The 25,794-nt window shown below is 43.6% G+C and overlaps 1 protein-coding gene across 16 annotated transcripts in view; it reads left to right on the top strand.

The window, feature by feature from the left end:
* Cux1 (cut like homeobox 1) overlaps nt 1-25,794 on the top strand; it is a 348,081-nt gene that overhangs the window by 171,186 nt on the left and 151,101 nt on the right. For all 16 annotated transcript variants that reach the window (XM_050127936.1, XM_050127935.1, XM_050127934.1 and 13 more), the window contains 2 exons: nt 9,508-9,555; nt 23,860-23,938. In XM_050127936.1, the coding sequence (XP_049983893.1) occupies nt 9,508-9,555; nt 23,860-23,938 (127 nt within the window). The remainder of the gene's footprint in view (nt 1-9,507; nt 9,556-23,859; nt 23,939-25,794) is intronic.

Here is a 25,794-nt window from a genome sequence, read left to right as displayed (position 1 = left end):
TGGCAAAACTGGATGTCAATCTGTAGAAGAATGAAAATAGACCCATATCTATCACCATGCACAAAACTCAAGTCCAAGTGGGTGAAAGACCTCAATATCAGTCCAAACACACTGAACCTGATTGAAGAGAAAGTGGGAAGTACTCTACAACACGTGGGCACAGGAGACCACTTCCTACGTATAACCCCAGCAGCACAGACAGTAAGGGCCTCATTGAATAAATGGGACCTCCTGAGACTGAGAAGCTTCTGTAAAGCAAAGGACACTGTCGCTAAGACAGAAAGGCAACCCACTGACTGGGAGAAGATCTTCACCAACCCCACAACTGACAAAGGTCTGATCTCCAAAATATATAAAGAACTCAAGAAACTAGACCGTAAAAGGCTAATCAACCCAATTATAAAATGGGGCACTGAGTTGAACAGAGATCTCTCAACAGAAGAAGTTCAAATGGCCAAAAGACACCTAAGGTCATGCTCAACTTCCTTAGCGATCAGGGAAATGCAAATCAAGACAACTTTAAGATACCATCTTACACCTGTCAGAATGGCAAAAATCAAAAACACCAATGATAGCCTTTGCTGGAGAGGTTGTGGAGAAAGGGGTACACTCATCCATTGCTGGTGGGAATGCAAACTTGTGCAACCACTCTGGAAAGCAGTGTGGAGGTTTCTCAGGAAATTTGGGATCAACCTACCCATGGACCCAGCAATACCACTCTTGGGAATATACCCAAGAGAGGCCTTATCACACAACAAAAGTATATGCTCTACTATGTTTATAGCAGCATTGTTTGTAATAGCCAGAACCTGGAAACAACCTAGATGCCCTTCAATTGAAGAATGGATGAAGAAAGTATGGAATATATACATATTAGAGTACTACTCAGCAGTAAAAAACAAGGACTTCTTGAAGTTTGCAGGCAAATGGATGGAAATAGAAAACACCATCCTGAGTGAGGTAAGCCAGACCCAAAAAGAGGAACATGGGATGTTCTCACTCATATTTGGTTTCTAGCCATAAATAAAGGACATTGAACCTATAATTCGGGTTCTTAGAGAAGCTAAATAAGAAGGAGAACCCAAAGAAAATCATATAGGCATCCTCCTGAATATTAAACTTCATCAGGCGATGAAAGGAGACAGAGACAGAGACCCACATTGGAGCACCGGACTGAAATCTCAAGGTCCAAATCAGGAGCAGAAGGAGAGAGAGCACAAGCAAGGAACTCAGGACCGCGAGGGGTGCACCCATACACTGAGACAATGGGGATGTTCTATCGGGAACTCACCAAGGCCAGCTGGCCTGGGTCTGAAAAAGCCTGGGTCAAAACTGGTCTCGCTGAACATAGCGGACAAGGAGGACTACTGAGACCTCAAGAACAATGGCAATGGGTTTTTGATTCTACTGGACCTATTGGTTTCGTGGGAGCCTAGGCAGTTTCGTGGATGCTCACCTTACTAGACCTGGATGGAGGTGGGTGGTCCTTGGACTTCCCACAGGGCAGAGAACCCTGATTGCTTTTTGGGCTAACGAGGGAGGGGGACTTGATTGGGGGAGGGGGAGGGAAAGGGGAGGCGGCGGTGGGGAAAAGACAGAAATCTTTAATAAATAAATAAATTTAAAAAAAAGGAAAAAAAAGGAAGGGGAAATTGATTTGTTCTTTTTCAAGAAGCTGTACTTTTTTTTAGAGGGCTGTATTAACTTCGTATGTACTCACTTTCTTGTACTTATCAATAATGAATCCAGATTTATAAAATGATTCTGTATATAGAAATGTCTAGATTACAGAATAAATCATCCTGTTTAAATTGCTCCTACCTAGCATACGAATGTTCTGGAATCTGAGTTTTTTGGATTTCTCTCTATCTCTCTTTCAGAAGAGTTTTTGTATCTCAGGCTGGGTTGGAGCTCACTACAAATGCCTGATCCTCCTGCCTCCAGCTCACAAGTGCCATATTTATAGCCATACATCATTACACCTGGCTTATGTGGTATTAGAGATGGGACAGCTTCAGGAATGCTAGACAGGCATTCTGCCAACTGGGCTGCTGTCCTAGCCATGCTTTCTGTATTTGTAAAGAGCCCTAGGATTTGATAGGTGCACTGTCCACTGTGACAAGGACTAGAATCCCACTCCCTCTTTTCTAGAAAGGAACTTTAGCAGTTCCTTCTGAACAGCCCCTGTGCAGTGTGACTCATAAGTCAGATGGCACTGACAACACAACATGGACAGAGGAAGGAGCCTGGAGACCATGTGTTAGGCACTGCGAGGAGGGCCAGGAGAGCCTAGCCCTACATCTTCAGCCACTTTCAGAGGAGAGGAGGGCTGCGTGAGAAAAAACTTCAGCCATTTCCACCTCCTCTTCTCGGGTTCACATTGTTCTAGAGCTGGGGATTTGGGGAGCCCGTCCACTTGACAGTCTCACTAAAGCAAACTCCTAGTAAAGTAAGCACCTGCGAATTTTTTCTTCTTCTCCCCTGCCCCTTTTCCTTTAAAAAAAAAAAAAAGAAGAAGAAGAAGACAGCGTCTCCTAAAGCCCAATCCTATTTAGAATGACCCTAAATTGGTCTTCCTGCTTCCACTCCCTGAGTGCTGGGTTTGCAGGTGTGCATCACACCTGACTGTGGTGCTGAAAGCAAACCCAGGGCTTTATGCATGTTAAGCAAGCATTATATGAAATGAGCTGCATCCCCAACCACTTAATCCAACTTTCCTTTTTCTATTTAAAAATTTTTATTTTGAGATACAGTTTGACCATGTACATTAGGCTCTCCTCAAAGCTTTGACTCTCAACCTTCCTGCCTCAGCTTCCTTAGTCCTGGGATTACAGCTATGGAATGTAATGTAAAGCATTGTAATTATAAAACACCAATGCCTGGTTTAAGTGAAATGCCTACCAAGTATTACTAAGCAACAATATTTTGGCCACTCTTCACCAGAGAGATTTCTACCAAAGCTCAACACTTTTCCAGCTTGGTGGAAAGTCCTGACCTGATGTGAGTTTCCTTGTGAAAGGCAGGACAGGTGGTCTGAGTGTAGGATGGCATGACTCTGACATTCCCAGGTGAACTTGACAGCTGGCAAGTTCCACTGACCAGTTCAAAGGCTGTGGCTTCAAAGGGCAGCCCTGACTCCATTTTCCCAACTCTCTGCCAGTTCTGTGATTGCTCAGCAGAAGGCCCAATGTCTTGGAGAGTGATATAATTGATCTATTTCAAATATTCACAGGACCAGGTGAGTAGCACCACCCCCCTTAAGACTCATTATGCCTGTTACAACCATCACTACTTCTCTCTTCCTAGTCTCACCCCTCATTCCTGCCTATAAATCAAGTCACGAATACTTGTATGTATCTCAGAAGACCAGGATACAATAGTCTCTAAAATAGGAGTTACTATATAGTCTTTTTAGATTAAAAAAAAAGCAGTGACTTGCAGCCTATTATTTGTACTGTATTAAATTTTGAAGTAATCCTATTTTGTCAGGTATAATACTTAGATTTTTGTGTGTTTTGTCCATTTTAGAATCAGGGTCAATATAAATGATGATGACCATTAAAATATAAAAGCACTTGTTTCTGCAGTTTAGAATAATGGTGTGTCTTGCATTTGGTGCTATTAGTTTTAGCACAGTAGGCTATATAAAAATGTGCTTTGGGGGCTGGAGAGATGAAAGCATTTAAGACCAATGGCAAAGGACCTAGGTTCAAGTCCTAGCTCCAACATGGCAGCTAACAATTGTATGTAACTTCAGTTTCAGGGGATCTGATGCCCTCTTCTGGTTTTCTCAGGTACCAGGCATACATGGTGCACAGACAACATGCAGAAAAAAATAAATAATAAAAATAAAAATTTGAAATGTGCTTTGAACATATACTTAGGACATTTTCATTTTTAAAAAACATACATATTTAGTGTGTGTGTGTGTGTGTGTGTGTGTGTGAGAGAGAGAGAGAGAGAGAGAGAGAGAGAGAGAGAGAGAGAGAGAGAAGGTCAGAGAATTTGGTTAGTTCTTTCTTTCCATCATACAAACTCTGGAGTTGAACTTGAGTTGCCAGGCTTGGCAGCAAACTCATTTACTTTACTGGCTCTGTAAGACATTTTCAGTCAGAATTTCCTTTGTGGGGTGTGTGTGTTGGGGATCATTTATTCATGTGCATGTGAAGGTCAGTGGACTACCTCGGGTGTCATTCTTCTGGAGCTATCCACCTTGGTTTTTGATACCAGGTCTCTTCCTGGCCCAGAGATCTCCAAGTAGGCTAGGCTGGCTGGCCAGCAAACCTCAGAAATCTGCCTGTCTGTGTCTTCCCAGTGTTGGGACCACAAGTTCACACCAACATCCCTGACTAAGAGTTTTCTGGCTTTGAGGTTTTGATAATGAAGGCAAAGTGAAGGCTTCATAAAGTCCTAATAAATGATGTTTTCCAGTCCTATGTGGCTACGTGACATGTCACCTCACCTTAAATATTTCTGAGGGTCCTTTGTGAAAACCAGTCTTCCGTTTTTTACCAGCTTTTCAAACACATTGACACAAGAAGAAAACGTGAGCTAAAATTAAGGAGCGGAGAAAGGTGGGCCCCAACTCTGAACAAGGCAAATCTGGATCCTGAGGTGACACTTAAGCTGGAGGTCTGCGGGGCTGGAAGCAGGAGAGTGTCACAAGGGACTGGAGACCTAAGACCTCAAAGAAGGGACAGAGTCTTCCAGTAACTTCTTCTGGGCCTCAGATAAACAAACAGTCCAGGTCCACGAGGACCCACACACCTCCTAAATGCAGGGCTAAGAACATAGTTGGAGCATTTTTTGTATTTTATCTCTTTTCCTTTTAAGCCAGAGTGACTGTCTCAACCAACTTTTTTTTAAAAAGATTTATTTGTTTTCTTATTTATGTATGTGAGTGTTTTGTCTGTATGTATGTATGTGCACCACATGCATGCCTGATGCTTACAGAGACAAGAAAATGGCTTCAGATCACCTGGAACTAGAGTTACAGATGGTTGTGAGCACCATGTGGGTGCTAGGAGTCAAACCTAGGTCATCTGAAAGGGCAACATGTACTCTTCTTAACTGCTGAGCCAACTGTACAGACCAAAATAATGAAAATTGTTTCTGCATAGAAGTTTTTCTGGTAATGTAACCTTTTTTGCTATATGCTCAAGAGAGAGGGCCAAACAAATCGTTTTGGCCTTTTCTAACAGACATCTGATAGTAACCTCTTCAAGGGCATTTCTTTCCCCTAATTAAAAAATGCATTTACCATATGTATATGTATGTATATGATGGAGGAAGGTAATTGGTTAATTATAATAAACCAACTGCTTGGCCTCATAGCTTAGAACATAGGTGGGTGGAATAAACAGAATAGGATGCTGGGCGGAAGAGGAAGTGAGGTCAGACTCTGCTCTGCTTCCGGAGAGACACCATGCTCAGCTCTCCCGGGTAGACGTGATAGCTCTGCGCTCTGAGGCAGACGCATGAAGCTGAGACCCACGATGGACGTAGGCTAGAATCTTCCTGGTAAGCGCACCTTGGGGTGCTTACACACATCATTAGAAATGGGCTAGTCCAGGTGCGAGAATTAGCCTGTAAGGGCTAGAGTTCATGGGCCAAGCAGTTCTTAAATGAACACAGTTTGTGTGTTGTTATTTCGGGCATGAGCTAGCCAAGCGGCCGGGGTGTTGGGGATGCAGCCCTGCCGCTCATATTTCAACATGTATATATATGTTGTGATTATAGATAGTGTAGGTATAGGTAGTATAGGTTTGTGTAGAGGTCAGAGGTCAATCTCATGCTATTCCCCAGGAATTTTCCATCTTGCTTTTTGAAACAAGGCTTCTAACTAGCATGTGTGTCACAGTGAGTCAGCTTGACTGGCGAACCCCAATACGCCCAGGGATTCTCCATGCCCAGCTTTTTACCAGGGTGCTAGGGATCAAACTCAGGTCCTCATGGTTGCACAGCAAGCAGCTAACTGACTGAACCATCTCCTTATGAAATGTTCCTACAAGAGCACCACTTTCTGTGATTAAGACCTGTTTTGCTTTTTGTTTAGTGAGGATACGAGATGGAACAAAAATTGATACTGATAAAAAACCCTTAACTCAAATCAGTGTTCAACTCTATTCTTAGGGCTTTTAAACAGATGTCAGTTACCATTCCAGCGTGGTTTCAATCAACCTGAACCCCACCTTTCTTCAGTTGGCAATTGTCACGATGGTTGCAACAGTGGTGACCCAAGACCAGAAGCAGCAGAGACTGTGGTTTCAGTGGCTGTCTAGAATACAAAGGGCACCATGCTTTAAAAAGAGGATAAATCACTTCCTGTCCATGTTAACTGATGGTGACAGAGTACCGTGAGCCAGAACTGAGCAGCTTTGAGTCTCTCTCCTTAGTTTAGTAACAAACCAGATAATATTTGCAGGCAGCAGATTGAGATAAGGCATTTCTCAAACTGCTGAGAAATAAAATTAGAATGGGTGACTTTTAGCTGGTGGTTTGAAGTGCATCTGTGTCAGTTTGTGTGAGACATGTGAATACATAGTCATTTCTTCTTCCCTTCAGCCTTTGGGAAGGGTAGGGAGTACACATGCACCTGTGTGCACACAGATACACATCTGGCTTTAATATCAAAAGGTTGCTTCAGGGACTGGGATTGTGACCCAATTGGCAAAGCCCTGGATTCCATCCCCAGATCACACCAGCTTGGCATGTATATTCCTGTATTCTCAGCATCCATGAGGTAGAGGCAGGGGGATTGAGGAGTTCAAGATTATCCTTAACTACATCGAGTTCAAGTCCAATGAGATCCTATTTTAAAAAGTCCCAAATAATTAGAAAGGGGGAGTGGCAAGCCTGTCCTGAGAGGTATAGCTCTCTGGCCTTCCTAGAACCCTTTTAGGCTGCAGAGATAATTCTATTACCTCCTTGCTTCAGGCAGTAGTTTTCTTATAAGGCCAACTTCATACCAAGAGGCAGGCTTGGGGAGCCCAGGGACTACCTGGACTTGGGCCCCCACTGACCCATGAAAGGCTCCCATGTCCCTTTCTCTGCTGTGGTCCCCATGTTGGGGGCTCTTCATTTCTGTCATTGTGTAACCTTACCCAGCTTTTCTCTTAATCCTCTGAATGAGGCTTTATAAGAGAGGACCTGACTGGTACAACTCAGTTGGACTTGAGCTTGCCATCCTCCTGAGTCAGCCTCCCTTGGGCACAAGTCACTACACGTGACTTTCATAAGCCATCTGAGTGACACACATGTCCATCAGTACCATGTTCCTCTTTTGGTGGCTACTACATTATGCCATTCCACACTTGTGGTGATTTAATTCTTTATACAATTTTAGCTTAGTGTGAACTAGAGAGGAAGGTCGGTGGGGAGACTGAGTTCAGTTCAGTTCCTAACTCGTCCAGCTCACTGACCTTAGACAAATTCCTTCCCCTTCTAAGCTGTGGACATCCTTCTGTTCAATGTTCCAAGCCATGGTGTAGATGGGATCACTGAGCAAAGGTTAAGGACTGCTGGTGCCCTGTTACTCCCTGTCCTTTCCCCTTATGCTTTAACTAAAGGTTCAACACATTTGCTATGGCAGCTTCCAAACCTACTCCAGCTGTTCTCTGTTCCCTGGAGCTTCCCAGCTGCTAAATCTAGTCTTGTCTTCCCTTGGTCCTTTGCTCTACAGCTTTCTGTAGAAGCAACACCCTTCTCTTGGGAACTCCTTCTGTTTAGCTCTGCATTCTCCTGTCTGTCTGTCTTAGAGTTCTTGTCTGAATCTTAACCTCTCCCATTGACCCTCCCTCCCAGGAGAGTACTGATTTGTAAATGCATCTCTTGGCATGAGCTACCCATGATAGAGATGGTCAACCACCTGTGGCAAAGGACGTGCCACCAGGCCCTGTGTCTCCTCCCCACTGAGCCATGTAGCAAATATCCAGTATACTAAGACTTAATGTAAAGTGATTGTGAACACCACACGAGTTCTTACATAGCTCAGACTGACCTTGAACTTCTGAGGTTCCCCCACCTTTACTTACCAAGTACTGGAAGTACGAGTGTGCTCCACTACATCCAATGCTCATTAGAAAGATGACTCAGTGCTTGCTGCTCCTGCAGAGGGCCAGGTTTCTGTTCACAGGTGGTTAAACTACTACCTGTAACTCTAGTTCCAAGAGATCCAGCACCCTCTTCTGGCCTCTGTGGGCACCTGCATGCAGGTACAAAGGTAGATGCAAAATGATAAATGAATAAAATTAATTTCTTATAAGAAGGGCTGTATAATTCCAGCCCTTGGGAGGTGGAAGTTCAAGGTTATCCTGAGCTGCATGATGGTTTAGATGAGAGTTTGTCTCAAAAACCAAACAAACCCAAAAAACACAAATCTTTCTCCTGTCATTCTTGCTTTTAATCTTTCTTTGCCCTTCACTGTTAGATTTTTATCCTGTCCTTCTGAAAGGGGTGGTGGGCTGAACAGAATAATGTTTTATTCCCTATTGCTACCATCTACTTATAACAACAGGAATACATCATCTAACACCGCTGGAGGGTAGGAATCCAGAACAGGATTTACGAGGTGGACATAGAGGTGCCAGCAAAAGCTGCATTCCTTCCAGAAGCTTTGGGGAGGTCTGGTTCCAGCCTGTGCCAGTTCTGCCAGGCTATGCTTATCCTCTGGCCAGGACCCCACATCTTCCTGTACTCCCAATCGCAGCTTCAGTGTCAGAGTCCCCTCCTGACTCCCTCTTGGAAGGACTCCTGTGTTTCTCTTGGGTACTCTAATGACATTAGTCCCATCTGAATGGTCCAGGATTCTCTATCTCAGGATTGTTAACATAATCACAGCTGCAATGTCACTTTACTGTGTGAACTCACGTATTCACAGGCTCAAGATATCTTTTGGGGGCCTTTAGTCTCCACAGGTAGCAATGTTTGTGTAAAAAAATAAAAAAGCCTGTGAATGCATCTCATTGCTTTCTGTCATTGAACATAGTGTAAAAACACAGGAATCATCCAGTGAAGGAGCAAAAAAATATTGGTTTTTCCACATGTATGAATGCAACCCTTAGGAAACTATGGGTAAGGGAAGTGACTCAGTGGGTAAAATGTCTTGCCATGTGAGCATGAGGATCTGAGTTTGATCCCCAGCACCCACATAAAAGCTGGATGTGTAGGGCCATGTACTTAATACCAGTGTTGGAAGGCAGAGACACTGGTGCCTCTCTGGCCAGAAAGCCTAGCTGAATCAACTCCAGGCCACTGAGAGACCCTGCCTCAAAAAGTAAGCAGAGAACAAGTGAGGAAGACACTCATCTCACATGAACATGTACATATACCACACACACAACATGTGCATGTTAGAAGTTACACTGTTTTGTTTCATTTGTCTTCGAACAAGGCCTTACTTTGTGATTTTCTGTGGTAATAATCTGCACAGAGCCTTCACAGGAATCCTAACCCATGTTGTTCTTCTCTTTCTTCCCATGGCTGTTTCCTGACCTCCTTTCCACCCAGGATTTGCGCAAGCAGGTAGCACCACTGCTCAAGAGCTTCCAAGGGGAGGTAAGTGAGCCTTTATGTTCACTTTTACTCAAGCCACCTTTTGTTTTTGTGTTGGTTACTTTTCTTATTACTGTGACAAAACACCTGACAGAAGCAACTTAAGGAAGGAATGTTGATTGTGGCTCAGAGTTTGAAGGTGCAGTCTGCGTCATGGTTGGAAGGGATGGCAACAGTAGCATAAGGCATCTTGGTCACATCCTCATTCAGGAAGCATAGACGTGAATGCTGATCTCAGCTTACTTTCTCCTTTTTATTCAGACTGGGTGAGAAGCTGTGGAAATGTACTGAGTGTGTCTTACTCCCTGAAAACCCTTCCTTCCACTCTCTGCTTTCCCTGATGTCTCCCCAACAGACAGGCTGTTAAGCTGAAAGTAGATCAGAAATACCTTTAGAAAAAGCCAATAATAACTGTTGTCTTTGATTGAAAAGTTTGAAATTTTATAATCATAATGATTACATGTAATTATTATGGCAAAGTCATCAGATTTAACTCATGTTGAAATTAGATTGATTGATTGCTGTACTTAATTTTCTGTTTCACAAGCCCAGACAATTAATTGGGAGCAGGAGTTAACCTCACTCAGTGTTCAATCCAACTTGAAGCATGTCTACTCCAACAGTAATTTAAATAATCCCTCATAACTAGGCCTGGTGAAGCATTCTTGTAATCTACCCAGCACTCAGAAGACTGAGATAGGAGGATTTCGTTCTAGATCTCAGCTACATAGTGTGTTCCAGTTCAGCCTATGCTATATGGCAATACCTTGTCTAAGTACAAACAGACATATTCACACCTGGGACATACAGAGGTCAGATTCCCTGGAACTGAAGTTACAAATGGTTATGAGCTACTATGTGGATGCTGGGAGCAGAACTCTGGTCTCGTACAAAAGCAACAAATGCTCTTAACTAACCTAAGCCACCTCTACAGCCTGTTAATCTTTTTAACCTACTGAAGCTTTGATATATTTCTTCACTTTGATTCTTTACATTGTCTTAACCTTTTTTTACTAGTAAAATGGGTTATCAACTGTGTGAGTTGTTTTTTGAAAAACCAACCTTGAGCTGAGTGGTGATGGCATACCCCTTTAATCCCAGCACTCAGGAGGCAGAGGCAGGCAGATCTCTGAGTTTGAAACCAGCCTGGTCTACAAGAACTAGTTCCAAGACAGGTCCCAAAGCTACAGAGAAATCCTGTCTTGAAAAACCAAAACCAGCCAAGCAAACAAACAAACAAACAAACAAACAAAAAAACCCAACGTTGAGTATGTTCATTTGGGTACTTTTTTGTTTATTTCTGTTTTATCCTTTTATCTATTTGATTTATAATCATAGGTAAACTGTACTGTAATACTTTTTGAAAGCTTTTGCTTAGCTCAAGTTTTCCACACTTTTATTTGTCTTCTAATACGACTGTGAGGTTTTACCTAAAGTTTTCTCCCAGGTTCCACACTAGTGCCTCCAGTAGCTCCCTGATCTTGCACCTTCCAGGCCACACCTTTCTCAGAGAGGACAAGGAAAGAAAAGAAAATTCTAGAAATGGCCTTTTCTTGCAGGGAATACATTGCCTTAGTCAGGGAATCACAGTCCTTATAGAGCAAGCACCACGGATGATGCCTCCAAGATCCCACTTGAGGAAACAGTGAGCTTCTTGGGCTTACATACAAAGTATATAGTAATAGTATAAAAACAAAAAGTGAGAAGCCTGGATAACCCCAGAGCAACTACAGCACCACAGAATCTCACCACAAATGGACAGCAACATCCCTGTAGCTACATAGGAGGAGTCCCAACTTCCACAGTCTGTGTACCCCGTGCCACATGTACAAAGCCACATGTGATTGGAGCAGAATTGTATGCAACTATCTGAGAAATGTAAGAGGAAATGACTAAGTGTGCAGTGACTCCCAAAACGTCTTCTGTGATGGATACCAGTTTTTAGGCTCCATCTTGAAGGTCACTTACAAGTCATCACGGCTGCTCTGATGAAGATAATGGCAGTGATGCTAGGAGCAAAGCACTATAGAACACAGTGCACACAGCTCTCTCTAAGAGAGTTCTGTCGGCATTCATGGGACAGACAGAAAATTCCTAACTTATCCTCTGAAGCCACTATAACCTTGACGTCAGAATCAGACAAGAACTGAACAAGAAGGAAAATCAAAGTCATTCTTATTTAGCTATAAATAAATAGTTTAGGAGCTCCAAGAAAGGTAAGTGGAAGCCCTAGGCCTGTTGTATCCCTAAAATAGTTTTATTTAACAGTAGACGATCACATTATTATTACTTTATAACATGGCCAGATTAATGGAGAATTGCCATTTCACTAAATATAAGAAAATATTTTGATAAAAATCTGTTCAAGAGGATTGGTTAAAAGCAGCTGTTGCAAAGGACCTGGGTTCAGTACCCAGCATCCACATGGCAGCTCGTGACCACCTGTACTCCAGTTCTAGGGGATCCAGAATTCTCTTCTGCCTTCACAGGCACGAGGCACATAAGTGGTATACAGATATATTATCAGGCATACTCATGAATAAAATAAATAACGTTAAAATTTTTAAAAAATGATTAAACAGAAACTATTAGCAAGCTATAAATAAAAACTTTTTTAACCTTGCAAAAAACTGCCTATGTGCTCCAACAATAGTCATCAAACCTACTTGTGTTAGAAACAATTTCCTTTACAACCAAGAACTAGGAAGATGGTTCAGTGGTACAGTACTTGTCTAGAATCCCCCAGCATGGGACAGAGTGGGACAGGGTTATGGCTCAGTGGTAGAGCTCTTTCATGGGATGCATAACGCCGTGGATTTGATCCCTAGCACCAATAAGACAAATAGTAAGTAAATAAAGTATCTTTAATGGGGTCCCTGTAGAGCGCGAGAGAGAGCTCTAACCACCTTGAGGATAGGTCAGACTGACTAATACCTTCTCCTGTGTGACCCTCTACCCTGGATCTCTTTCTTATCCAGCTCAGCCACCCTCAAGCCCTGGGCCCTTCTGGAGTAGTGAAAGGGACCACTGTGGCTAAGGTGGCAATGGGAATGGTGCATTTTAAAGATCTTAGAGCAAAACCCCAAGGCCGAACCAGCACAGGGTCCTCCTGGAGGTTGGCTGGGTGATGGCTCAATTAAAGGCACGCGGGACTGTGCTGAGGCAAGTAGGCCAGCTCTATAATTGAAAGCACATTTTCCCCTCCGAAGCTGCAGCTGGTTTAGCTCTGCTCATGCAGAAAAGGATATAACCTTGCATAACATAGGAAATGAACGGTTGAGAGAGAAGCCAAATTCAATTTTAGTCAGATATGTTGAGGCCGAGCCCATGATCTATGGGAGCCGGGGTCTGAGCAGCTCGCATGTGGAAAGGCGCGCACTCAGCACTCTATTAATCACGGCCGCCCGCCTGGCGCTGCCGCCCCTGTGTACAGGGGGCCACTGCGCCCGCGCTCCTCCTCAGCGCTGGAGAGCAGCCAAGCACTCCAGAAGTTAACCTCTTAAAGACCCAGAGCTGCTTTCTGTTGAATAAATGTAATTTTGTGGTCAGAAATAAATGCTTGTGATGTAGCAGGGAGCTTTGAAAACAACAGCGAGCCAAAGCTATTACAAATTGCTCCGTGTTGGGGAAGTCAACAGCACACATCAAAATTCCGCGTGTAAGGCAAATTGATTTCGGCCCAGAGCTCTGCAGCTATTCAATAAAAGTCCTATTAAACCATTGTGTGTAATGAACAATCCAGAGCAAATCTAATATTTTCAGAGGGTAATTATTTTTAACGTCCTCTCGGTAGCCATCACTAGATTTCTTGGATGTTTACAGTGGGTACCCAAATGGAGTGTTCTCTACTGAGCTGTCATTTGGCCTCTGAGCTTGGAAATCCCTCTGCATCGGGCTCCAGCTGCCTAGCAGGCACCTGGCAGTCTCCTTGTGCCTAGAGTTAAGTGCTCCTCTTTCCTGCTCCTCCAGGAAGATGTTCAGGGACTCTGGTGTCTCCCAGACACATAAATATCTGAGAAGTTTTGTTGGATCAGCCTGAACTGGTGGAAACAGACAAAATGGAGCTTAGGAAGCATGCGTGAGGTCAGTGCAATATTGGTAGTGTTCACATAGAACCTCAGGTAACAGAGGTAGGTGGCCTAAGGCAAGAAAGTCAGATCCTGTATGATCCAGAGACCCATGTCAATATCCATGGGAACCATGCAGACCTGGCACGATGGGACATGTCTGTTTTGCTTTGGTTTCTTGATCATACGGGAATCATGGTGATTCACACAGCTAAGAAGGCTCACCTCAGTCCCACTCCTGTTCAGTTCATGGTGGATATGTAACTGCCTCACCAAGTCACAATTCTTAATGTCAGTCTTCTGTCTAGACTGCGAGTTCTCAAAGAAAAGGGCTGCTTATTCTTTCTTTGATTCAGTTATACTTATGTGTCAAGCCTTACCTGAACTACACCTTGATATGTAATGGCAGAAAGATTCATGCAGATACTGTTTTCAATGAGTTTAATGTGTGATCTGTGTCCCATGTTACACAGTGCTTGGTGAATGGTAGACCCTCATTAAATAAAAGATGCAAGGAAGAGGAATGACTAATGGATCTTTGTGGTGGGTGAAGGTAGATGGGTGGGTTAGTTAGATGGATTGGTGAGTGAGGTAGAAGGATGTTGTTCATTGGGATGAATAGATGGATTTATATGAGTGAGGATGGATGGGTAGATGAATGGGATGGATGGATTGATGGCTGTTGGTAAAGGCAGATGAAGGGCATGAATGGATAGATGTGTGCATATGGAAGAGAGTAGATGGACTGATGAATAGGATAGATGGATATTGGTGGGTAGGGTAGATGGATGAATAACTGAATAGGTAGGTGGACTGGAAGAGTTTATGGAAGAAGTGGTTGAGTGTCTGGATAGATGGATGAATGAAAGGGGATGAACAGATGGATGATAAAGCAGATGGAGGGAGCTAGATGTATGGGGATGGGTGAATAATTTGATAGATTAATGGGAATGGATGGTTGGATGACTAAGAGGTTAGATGGGTTTATAGAGAAGGTATATGAAATGGAATAGATAGATGGATAATTGAATAGATTGAGATTGGCAAGAATGCATGGATCAAACAGAAAAAATGTGTTCTAGTTATTTTCTATTATTGTGATAACCAACCATGACCAAAAGGAATCTGCGGAGGAAAGGGTTTCATCTTACAGCTTGCAAGTCTATAATAAAGGGAAGCCAGGACAGGAACTCAGAGGAAGGAACCTTTAGGCAGAAACTGTGAGGACTGCTACTTTGATATCTTGCTCTCTGTGGCTTTTTCAGCCTGAATCACAGAACTCAGGGCCACCTGTCCAGTGTTGGCACCACGCACATGGGTTGTGTCCTTCCATATTAATAATAATCAATAACATGCCCCACAGTCTCTTCTGCAGGCCAGTCAGTCTTACAGAGGTATTTTCTCAATTGAAGTTCCTTCTTTATGGATGATTTTAGTTTATGTCATGTTGACAAATTTCTAACCAGCACAGATAGATAGATAGATAGATAGATAGATAGATAGATAGATAGACAGACAGACAGACAGACAGACAGACAGACAGACATCTGCATGGGTGAAAGTAACACTTTTACTATATAAATTAAAAACATCCCCATGAGTAAAAAGGCTTTATCTTCTGTCAGCTTCTGTACTTAACCCAACTCATGGATATTAAGAGTACTAGTCCTAAAGTTAGTAAGTTTAAGACCTGGTGCCCCTGACTGTGACATTGGCCAAATCAGCTGACTTCTCAGTGCCTCTGCCAATTCAAATGATGGACATGAGGGCTCAGTGGAATAGATCTGGATGAGATTTAGAACAGTATTTATAAAACTGGCATGGTAGCAGTCCATGATTCCAGCACCAAGAGGGCCAGAAGTCCAAAGACATCCTCAGCTACCTAGAGAGCTCCAGGCTAGCTTGCGCTATAAGAAACCATGTTGAAAGGGGAAAGGGAGCAGGGAGGAGAAAGCAGTAAGAAGATAAAGGAAGAAAGAAAACAGTATTTGGGCATAAGAATACGCTGATACTACTTCCCCTACAAGCCTAAAATTAATCCTAGTCACATAGATTTGTTCAAATAGGAATATGGTCAAATTTTAATGATTTCCATGCCTGATTCTCTACATATCTTCTTTTGGAAAAGCTCCATCTGGATGTTCATTAGGTTTCCCTGGAGTCCAGTGACTCAATGCAACAATTCTATGAATGAGACTGGAACCAAGGATCAAATGGCCAAGAGGTCAGGTTCCCAGAGTGAACTTGAGAGCAGAGATCACTTAGAAACATAAGTGGCTGGGGATATGGCTCAGTGGTAGAGCCCCTGCCTAGCATGTGTGAAGTCATGTGTTGAATCCTTAGCACTTCCAGAACTAAAGCAAGCTTTCTGCCATTGGATGATCTCATTGTTCTTGTCAACCTAAGTAACTCGTTATGATGTAAGTATTTCTTGTTGGCTATACTCACCCTTCAGTGATCTATATGGTTTTCCTTACACCAGTACCACATTTAGTTAACAGGGTTTGTGGTAATTTATCAACTGGGAAATATGAGTCTTCCAACTTTTTCCAGTTTCAAGATTTTTTTGTCTGATGAGGTCCTTGCATTTCCACACAGATTTCAGGATCAGTCTGTCATTTTTGGCAATGAAGCCAGCTGGGATTTTGGAGTGCAGTGTGTTGAATCTGTAAATCAGCTTTGTGGCTATTATCATCGTCATAGTATTAAGTCTTCAATTCAGCAAAGACCTCCATTTAATTAGTTTGTTTCTATAATGTTTTGTTGTTTTCAGAGTAAATTTTATACTTCTTTTTTTTTTAAATTGTTTGACAATTTCATGTGTTTACAATGTAGTTTTCTTCTTTTTCTTTTTTTCTTTTTTCTTTGTTAAGACATCATCTCACCATGTAGCTCTGCCTGGCCTGGAACTCAGAGTATACAACTCACAGAGATCCACATGCCTCTGCATCCTAGCACTGGGATTAAAGACATGTTATACTATGCCCAGCTTTGCAATGTATCTTGATCATATCTGTCCCAAATCTGCCCCCTTCCACTCTTGCTCAGACCATCAATACTTTCCTTTCCCTCCATAATGTCCTCTTTTTTGGTTGTTAATACCCACTGAATCCAGTAAGTGCCATCTGAGTGTGTATGTGGCCCTGCAGTGGAGCATGGGCCCTGCCCCTAGAGACAAATGACCCCCACACTCACACAAACCATCAGCAGCCAATAACTCTCCAGCTATGGGTGGAGCATTATGAGCTCCTCCCCCATTCGTGTTGGAACGTGATTGGCTTAATCTTATGCGGTGACCAAAAGTGTTGCGAGTTCATATGTAATATCTAGTAGACAGTGCTTCACAGCGTGCCTCTCCATCCTCTTGCTCTTAACATTCTTTCCAACTCCTCTTCCCAGAGTTCCCTGAGCCACAGAGTGCTTCATATGATTGTCGTCTTTCGGGCTAAGCACTCACAGTCAGTATTCTCAGCACCATAACCAGTTATGAACCTCTACATTGAAAGAATGTTTTCTGACCAGTCTGGAGCTGCACTAATCTATGGGTATAAATATAAATATTTAAAAGGCAATTTGACAAAACAGCAGTGGTAGGTAACCCATTACAGTCTGTGACCTTCTAAGCCATGAGCTTTTGAACAGGTTTACAATGCCAGGCATGAATTTCTTCCTGTGGAGCAAGCCTCAAATGCAACCAGAGAGCTGCTGTGCCATTATTACACAAGTAAACACATCTTGACTAGCACATTAGTATTGTAGCTTGCAGGGTGTATGTTTGGGTAAGTCAGTTCATTGATGACTTCTCCTCCAGCATCCTGCATAACATCTTTTGGCACTTGATAGCCATCCAGTAGGGAGGAAGCTGTATGTCTTGCAACTAAAATTGATGTGTCTTCATAAATAGGGACATAATGTCTAGTTATGGTGGGCAGCTAAGAGCAGTGGAATAGATAACCTTGTGTTGCTTGGTGTGGGGGGATCTCCCCTGACCAACAACTTTTAAGGAGTTCTCCCATGTCTGGCATAAGCATTGTTTTTCCAGCCCCAGGGATTGTTGGGATTTTTGTTTTGGTTTTGGTTTTCGAGACAAGGTCTCTCTGTAGCCCTGGCTATCCTGGTACTTGTTTTGTAGAATAGGCTGGCCTCAAACTCAAGAGGTTCTCCTGTCTCTGCCTCCCAAGAGCTGGGATTAAAGGCGGGTGCCACCACTGCCTGGATGAAATTGTTTTTCTTAATGTCACTTTCAGATGCTTACTGTTAGTGTCATAAAGAGAGGTGACTTTAGTCTGTGCGTGGTGCTGAACATCTGTAATCCTAGCCTCACTCAGAGGGGTAAAGTTAAGAGGACTGTGAGTTTGAGAACAGTTGGAGCTGCATAGTGACATCTTATCTCAAAATGCCAGAAAAGGAAGGAAGATAGAGCTGTTGTTTTATTTGTTTTGTTTTGTATATTGTTCTTACATTGTGAAGCCTTGTTGAACATTGTGTTTTGTTTGATTGAAATGGGGTCTCATATGTCGTAGGCAGGTCTCCAACTCACTATGTAGCCAAAGCTGGCCATGTACTTCTGATACTCTTGCCTTCACCTCCCCAGTGATAAGATTATAGGCATGTACAACCATGACCAGTTTATAAGGTGCTGGGGATAGAACCCAGGGATTTATGCATGCTGAATGAACCAGCATTCTACCAACTGTTTTACTACCTCAGGCGACTACTCTCTCTGGGAATATTTTTCCACATTCATCCCATGGTTTTTAGTAGGAGATAAAAGTAAAAGTCTTCTGCTAGGTGAGGATTGTGAACCTCCCCACGCTGTTTTCATGGTGGGAATGAAGGAATGAATGAACTAGAGAGTGAGGCTAGCAGTTGGCTCCTCCCACCTCTGCACTGAGCCTGCCCACAGCAGTCTCCTGCCATTGGTGTGATCTATGGCTTACCTTGCAGTTTCTGGTTGAGCTTTAGGGAAACTGCAGGCAGCTAATCCTTCAGCCTCACACAGCTCTTCATCTGCATTGATGAAAATGGAATGTCAGTGGTGACATAAGGGCCCCTCAGACTGCACGGAGAGGACATTATCAGTTTGATTGTCTGCATTGTTCTTCCTCTGACACTTTACCCATACCTCTGCCTATGGCCTCTCACTCTTAACCCATTCATTCTTTATGAAACATTTTCTTTCAGATTTTTGCTAAAGCACACTTTCCTCACCCAAAAATAGATGACTTGGGCTAGCAAGATGGCTCAGCAGTAGTGGCACTTGCTAGCAAGCCTAATGGCCTGAGCCTTTATTCCCAGAACCCCCATGGTGGAGGGAGAGAGCTGACTCCTCCACAATATTCAAAATACAAAGGTGGTTTTTTTTTGTTTTGTCTTGTTTTCATTTTTTATTTTGTTTGAAGAGAGTTTTTTTTTCTCTTGTAGTTCATACTGATTTTCAGTTCAACATGTAGACTAGGATGGTCTTGAATTCCTGTTTCTTCTGCTCTCTCTCTACCTTACAGGTACTAGGACAGCAGGGGTTGTGCCACCATGCCCAGGACCACGGCAAAACTTGTTTCTGCTACTGATACGAAACACTGTTATTATAGGTCTTTCATATACATATTGACTTTTTTATCCATACATGTAATTCTTGAGACTTGAGCTGTACTGTCAATAAAAAAAAAAATCTCAGCTCCCTAAGTTAAGCCAGCATCACACAGGAATTAACAACCTGATTACTCTGCAAGCATTATATTACTTTTCTTTCGAGCTAACATAGCACATTGTTCAATACAGACTCAGAACTGTACTGTCAAGTACAGCAAAGCAATAGGTCTGAAGCTTAGTGGGTAGAATACTTGCCTAGCAAACACAAAGCCCTGGGTTCTATCACCGTCACTGTATAAACTGTGTAGAGGTGCACACTCTGATCTCAGCAGTCCTGTAATGAAGGCAGAAGGATCAAAAATCCATTGTCAGCTGATAGTGGTGGTGCACATATTTAATCTCAGCACTCAGGTTACAGAGGCAGGTGGATCTCTGTGAGTTTGAGGATGGCTTGGTCGACAAATCGAGTTCTAGGACAGCCAGGGCTACACAGAGAAACTGTCTCAAAAAGGGGGGGGGGACAAAAAGTCCAGTATATTTGTCAGCATGTCAAATTCAAGACCATTCTGGGCTATATTCAGCCCTGACTCAAAATAAGAAGTCAAAGGGAAGAGATGTCTGATAGAAGACCCTGGTCATGTTGCTGGAGGTGGGGTGTATGTTTCATTTGTAGAGCGATGCCTAGAGGAGTGGGGGAAGATTGGTTTTCAGTGTCTGTGGACCGCCAAAGGCTATCAATTACACCATGTCCCCCAAAACGGGTGCTTATGCTCAGACAGCCCTTTTCATATTAACCAGCTTCGGAATGACTTGAAGACAAATTCCCAAACCATCAATTCTTTCCTGCAAGTGAAATAGTTGCTCACTGAGTATGGGTTTCCATTCTCTGAAAGAATATAGGAGCTGTAGCAAGGATTTTCCTTTTGTGAAACTCCTTGAGCGGGAGCAGGGGATGAGGTGGGAGTTGAGTCTGGTCTGTAGCCCTGGCTCTGTGGATAGTCTGGTCTCCTATGCTAGTGGGAGTGGCCTAAATTTATAAGTAGATGTGAGCCCAGTTCCAGGGATCAGTAGAAAATTCTGATGGGGCGCCTTCTAGGCTGAATGAAACTCCCAGGAACAGGGAGTGACTAGGTGTGGCTGGAAGGGGAGGCGTGGCAGGAGGTGAGCCCCAGACTGAACAGGAAGCTTTTTTTTTTTTTTTTTTAAAGCAGGTGGCCAGGACTTGTGTGGTCTCATGATCCAACCTAGTCTGGTCATCACAGTGATGCCTCTGTCTTTTCCTCTTATTCATGTTGGTATTGTGGGGTGGGAAGAGTAGATAGATTTGCCACCTCAGGCCTATATGTACACAAAGGAGCCATAAGGTATAACCTGGGAACCTGATTCCACACCCTTTTTTTTTTAGACCTCACCCAAAGAGCTGCCCTGCCTGTGTGCCACTGCCTGTTGCACATAGTGACAGGCAGATAATGGGATGGGTGTAAGTTTCTTTCTGCCTTCCTCTTTGAATTTAGTCCAGACAAATGGACCATTCCCTTCATAGACACCTGCAGCCTTGCTCTTACAGGGAACAAAGTCAATATCACTTGTTACTTCTCTGTGTTAGGTTGGTTGACTGTGTTAGAGCACTTGCCAGCTCAGCCCTGGCACCTGTAGCCCCTGGCAGTTCTGATCAGACAGTCAGCCCCAAAGTTCTAGCACTTTCTCCCAACCCTGCTCTTCCCTGGAACTCTGCCAACCAGAGGAAGTCTGGACTGAATCTAGAAGAAGTGGACTTGGGCATAGTCTGCTCTGCCTGGATATGCCTGAGAAGGCTCAGGTGGAAACCTGGAAACAGAAAGTGCTGCCACCGGCAGCATTGGCTGTGAGCAGTAAATAAGAACAGCCACCTAGGAAAGATGAGCTAAGGACTAACGCATATTTCAGGACAGCAACCATAGGGAGAAGGCAGAAGAAAGGGGATCATAAGGAGGCTGGCGGAATTCTCAAAATGTCATTATTCCAGACCATTAGAGAAGACTTACCCAGGGAACTGGCAGTCTCAGCTAGAAACTTGGGCTCTCTTAAACCTCATGGGCTGAGAATGTGGCTTGACTGGTAGGCCAAGCATACATGAAATCCTGGGTTCGACCCCCAGCACTGAATAAACTGGACAAGGAAACACATATCTGTGGAGGCAAAAGGATCAAGAGTTCAAAGTAATCCCCAGCTAAATAGTGAATTCAAGGGTAGCCTGAACTATGTGAGATCTTGTCTTGGAAGGAAAGAAAGAAGAAAAAAAAACTTAGTATCTACTTACTTAATGGATTACTTAAACCCACTGCTTACTCTTGTCATCTTGGGACTGGGTTTGAACTTGCTGCCTTTGTGGAAAAGTCACAGAAAGGAGCGCTTAGAACCACACAGACTAGGAATTAGATTCCTGGTGCTGTCAGAGTGGCTTAAACACAGAAATGATTGCCTTCTGGTCCTGAGACTAAAGGACAAGGTGAAAGTCTGAACAGGGTTGATTCCTTTTGAGAACAAGGCAGTGGCAAATGATAATCCTTGGTATGTAGAAGCAGAAGCCCAGCCCGTTTTCCTCTGTCAGTGGTAGTCTCTCTGCGTATGTCTGCTAGAAAAAAACATTCTGGTGTTGCACAAACACATGAACAAGATGTAAGTAACCTGGCAAGGCAATTTCTTTTTATGAAACGTGTGGATCATGACCAAAACCAGGCTGCAAACACATGGGACAGGAAGTTCGCTTAGTTTTTATACTAAAGCGGGTGGTGATTCTGTGTCATCTCATTGGTGATGGCATGTCTGTGTCCCCCTCCATTTTACTGTGAATGTGTGTGTGTGTCTCCCCAACCCTCAAATCACCCCTTTCTATAATGTCCTGTTAGGTTAAAGTTATCACCTCAGAACCTGTAGTAAGGCCATATACATGGCTGTGAGGGACCTAGGGGTCATTTTTTGTTTTGTTTTGTTTCTGTTTGTTGACTTTTTGGTATCTTTTGGGGAGGAGTTGTTTTTCAAGACAGGGTTTCTCTGTTTAACAGCCCTGGCTGTCCTGGAACTCACTATATAGACCAGGCTGACCTGAGACTCACAGAGATCCACCTGCCTCTGCCTCCTAAAAGCTGGGATTAAAGGCAGGCACCACTACTGCCTGGCAGGGGTTAGGACTCATAGGTGGTTCCAGACATACAATTCAGCACACCCCTCTTAGACATGTAAACAGCTTCCACAGAGATCTGGAAGGGAAGCCATTTTAGTTACCCATAGTAAGAGTACTTGGGAAATGCAGGTACCTCCCTGGCCTGTGCTGTGATGGTTTCTGGAGCCAGTGCGGGGATCAAGGCACAAAGGCAGCTAGATGCATAAGAAGTAGTCCATCCTAGAGGCAAGCCAAACATGATTTTGGATACCTTTCTCAGCTCTTGGAGGTAGAAGCTGGGGTATCCAGAGTTCAATTTTATTTCTAGCTACATAGTAAGTTCAAGGTCAGCATGGACTACAGGAGATCCTGGAGAGATGGGGAAAGAGGTATTTGCCTTGTAGATTATTTTGGGACAACATTCCCCCCCCCCATCAAATTACAATTTTTTTTTTAATGAAGGGAGAATAGAGTCTGAATTTTAAACAAGTGACTTCAGATGTTGACTTTGGAACACTTGTTAGAAGCTGCTGTTGTTTGCCGTGTCCCTTGCCTGCCCTGTGTTAGAACTCCTGAGACCAAGGAGCCTGTGTCCCCCCACTCTTCAATGATTCGCCTTCCTCTCTCAGGTTATTCTCAGCCCTTAACAGACTGTTGCCTGGCCCAGGTGAGAGGCTCTGTAATTAAGACCCATCTTTTGCCTCTTTAATAACACAGGAGAGAGAGTGATCCTAGGTAAGGCCAGCAGGAAACTGTAATTCCAGGTCCTCTTCCTGAGCTGGTACGAATTTAGTGCATGTGAAGTCTTGCTGCCTCAGGAGCAAGAGCTGTCTGTTGGGTTGGCAGCTGTATGGCGGGAGGTAAATAGCATAACAAGACAGTCTGAAGCTCCTTGGAACCCCAGTCTACTTGGGGTTTCCTACTTCACCTTCCGTGATATGTAGACACGGGCTGAGGAAACTGAGCTCAGCTGGGTCAGTTCATAAGACAGCACAGACACAGAACCTCCCCAGTGCCTACTGGAAAACATCAGCAGTGTCCTTAACTTACTTTTTTTTCTGTGCCTCATACTAACTCAGCATGCTCCAGTTTTCCCCATTGGTCATTTCTCAAAGCTTCCACATTGTCCTCTAGAATGAGGACAGAAAGATTTACATGGTCTTCCAATCCCAGCCTCTTCCTGAGTATCTTCTACTGTGATATATATATCAGATAAAAGTTATCCTCCTCCATGTATAGGGATGGCCTCTTAGATTCTGACCCCACTTGCCCATCCAGTGTCATTGTCAATGAGTTCCATGTGTGTATATTTGTGCTTTCTCCCTAAGACCCTTGCTGACTGCTCCCATGTCCATGACTTGCTATAGCCTTATCCATGGATCATAACTTTTATTCCACAACTAGAACATAAGCAAATATGTGAGGTAGGAGGATTAGGAAGTTCTAGGCTACCTCAGGCTATATAGTAAGACATTTTGAATTATCTCTTGTCTCCTTTCCTTTCAGATTGATGCACTGAGTAAAAGAAGCAAAGAAGCAGAGGCGGCCTTCTTGACTGTATACAAGAGATTAATTGATGTTCCAGGTAAGTCAGGCCACTGCTAGCCAGTGTTTGCTTAGTTGTGACGGTTTGTAACTGTTTTTAGTTTTCCTAAGGTGAATGGATCATTCAGGCAGCTTCCCTGGGAAACCAAGGGGTTTGAAGATTGTGAGGTCTTTAGAACCCAGACTTAGGGCAAGCAGGAAGATGCAATATGTGTATAATCCCAGGCTCACATGCTGATTCCTCTGTAAGCACAGAAGCCCATGCCTGTGGCGATGCCACAGGATGTTTGTGTCACATGAATGTACAGAATGATGTTAAGTGCTCTGCAGTGGTCTCCCAAGGGCAGCTGCCCCCTGCAGGACCTTTAGAGTGATGCTTACAGTGCACCTGATTGCTCCACTCCCCTCCAGAGTCACAGAGGATCAGTGACTTCTGGGAAAGTATCTTTTCACTGAAGGGTTAAAGCTGACAGCCCCCATTCACTGTGACTAAGTATTTGAGTTGCATCTTCTTTTAAAGGCATGCATTCAAGTTGAAGTGCTCCTTGTCAGAGATACCTCAAGGAGGTGCCATCCAAGTCCTTTAGGGCAGTGTGGTGGGTCCCTCATTCCTCAGCTTCCATGGGATTGAGAATCTGTCAGGACAGAAGGACATAATCACATGGGTCCTAGCTCTGCCCCGGAGGAAAAGTCACCTAGCTATCTTCCTCTGCTGACAAGGAAACCAAAGAACCCCCCCACACACACACACACACACTGCAGTTACATGTTTGCCCTGTTTGATAATTGTGCAGATATCACCCATATGAGGCATGCCTTGGCAAACAAAGCAGAGCTTCTCTTTTGTGCCTGTACGAGTGTTGCCTTCCTTCTAAGAAGAGCCTGGTCCATAGCACTGTGGTCACTGACAGCCACCCAGTCAATGCCACCAGAGTTCGCTCTTCTCTCTGGGAGCTAAACCAAACAAGGAATTCTCTGTATTGCTTTTCCCTTTGGATCTCAGTTTTCTCTTTTGTAAAATGGATAGGGTGTGGGAATGATGGAGTGGAGAATACTTTCCCATGTCCCACGTTTTTACTGCCTTAGTTTTTTGTCATGCTCTGAGCTCTAAATTCTGACCTTGGGATTTTCTGTAAGAGTTTGTATGTGAGAGTGGGTTTTCTGAAGACTGTGCCCAAAACCCACAAGGAAGCTTCTGTATTATAAATGGATTATTTGGTGCTTAGGGTACACTGCATGCCCTAGTTTGCTTATCTGTTGCTGTAATAAAACAGCAACCAAATCAATGTGGGATAGGAAAGCATTTATTTAACTTATATGTTCTGATCACATACATCTTTGAGAGGAGTTAAAACAGGAATCTAGAAACAAGAACTAAAGCAAAGACCATGGAGAAAAACTGCTTACTGGCTTACTCTCCATGGCTTGCTCAGCCTGCCTTCCTGCTCAGAGGTGACACTGCTCACAGTGGACTGGGCCCTCCCACATCCATCACTAATCAAGAATTGCCCACAGGAGCAATTCTCCTTCCCATGGTTGCTCTAAGTTGCACGGTTCCTCAGGTGCCAGCAGTTTGATGAACACCTCTTACATTTTGGGTTTTTTTCTCTTATTTTACTTTTCATTGTTGGTGGTTGAATCCCCCGGGACTTGTACATGTTAATCAGCGTGGTTCTCTTATATGTAAGGCATCTGAGAATGTTTTCTCAAACCATGTGATGTCTACACTGACTCCCAGGATGCAGAATTTATAGGAAAAGTACAGTCATTTCCATACCATTCATTCTCCAAGTGTTCTCTTGGTTCCTCCTGCTCTCTGCTCCTGCCATCACTGCAGGATTCCACAGGGAAGGGTGTTCCAGATGGGAGCCGAGCCTGTCAAGCTGGGGAATTACT

This window comes from Alexandromys fortis, unplaced genomic scaffold (genome assembly GCF_014885135.2).
Source record: "Alexandromys fortis isolate MF-2015 unplaced genomic scaffold, M_Fortis_MF-2015_v1.1 scaffold_291, whole genome shotgun sequence".
Lineage (NCBI taxonomy): Eukaryota > Metazoa > Chordata > Mammalia > Rodentia > Cricetidae > Alexandromys > Alexandromys fortis.
The sequence above is the reverse complement of the archived record's forward strand: the minus strand, read 5'-3'. Positions and strand labels throughout refer to the sequence as shown.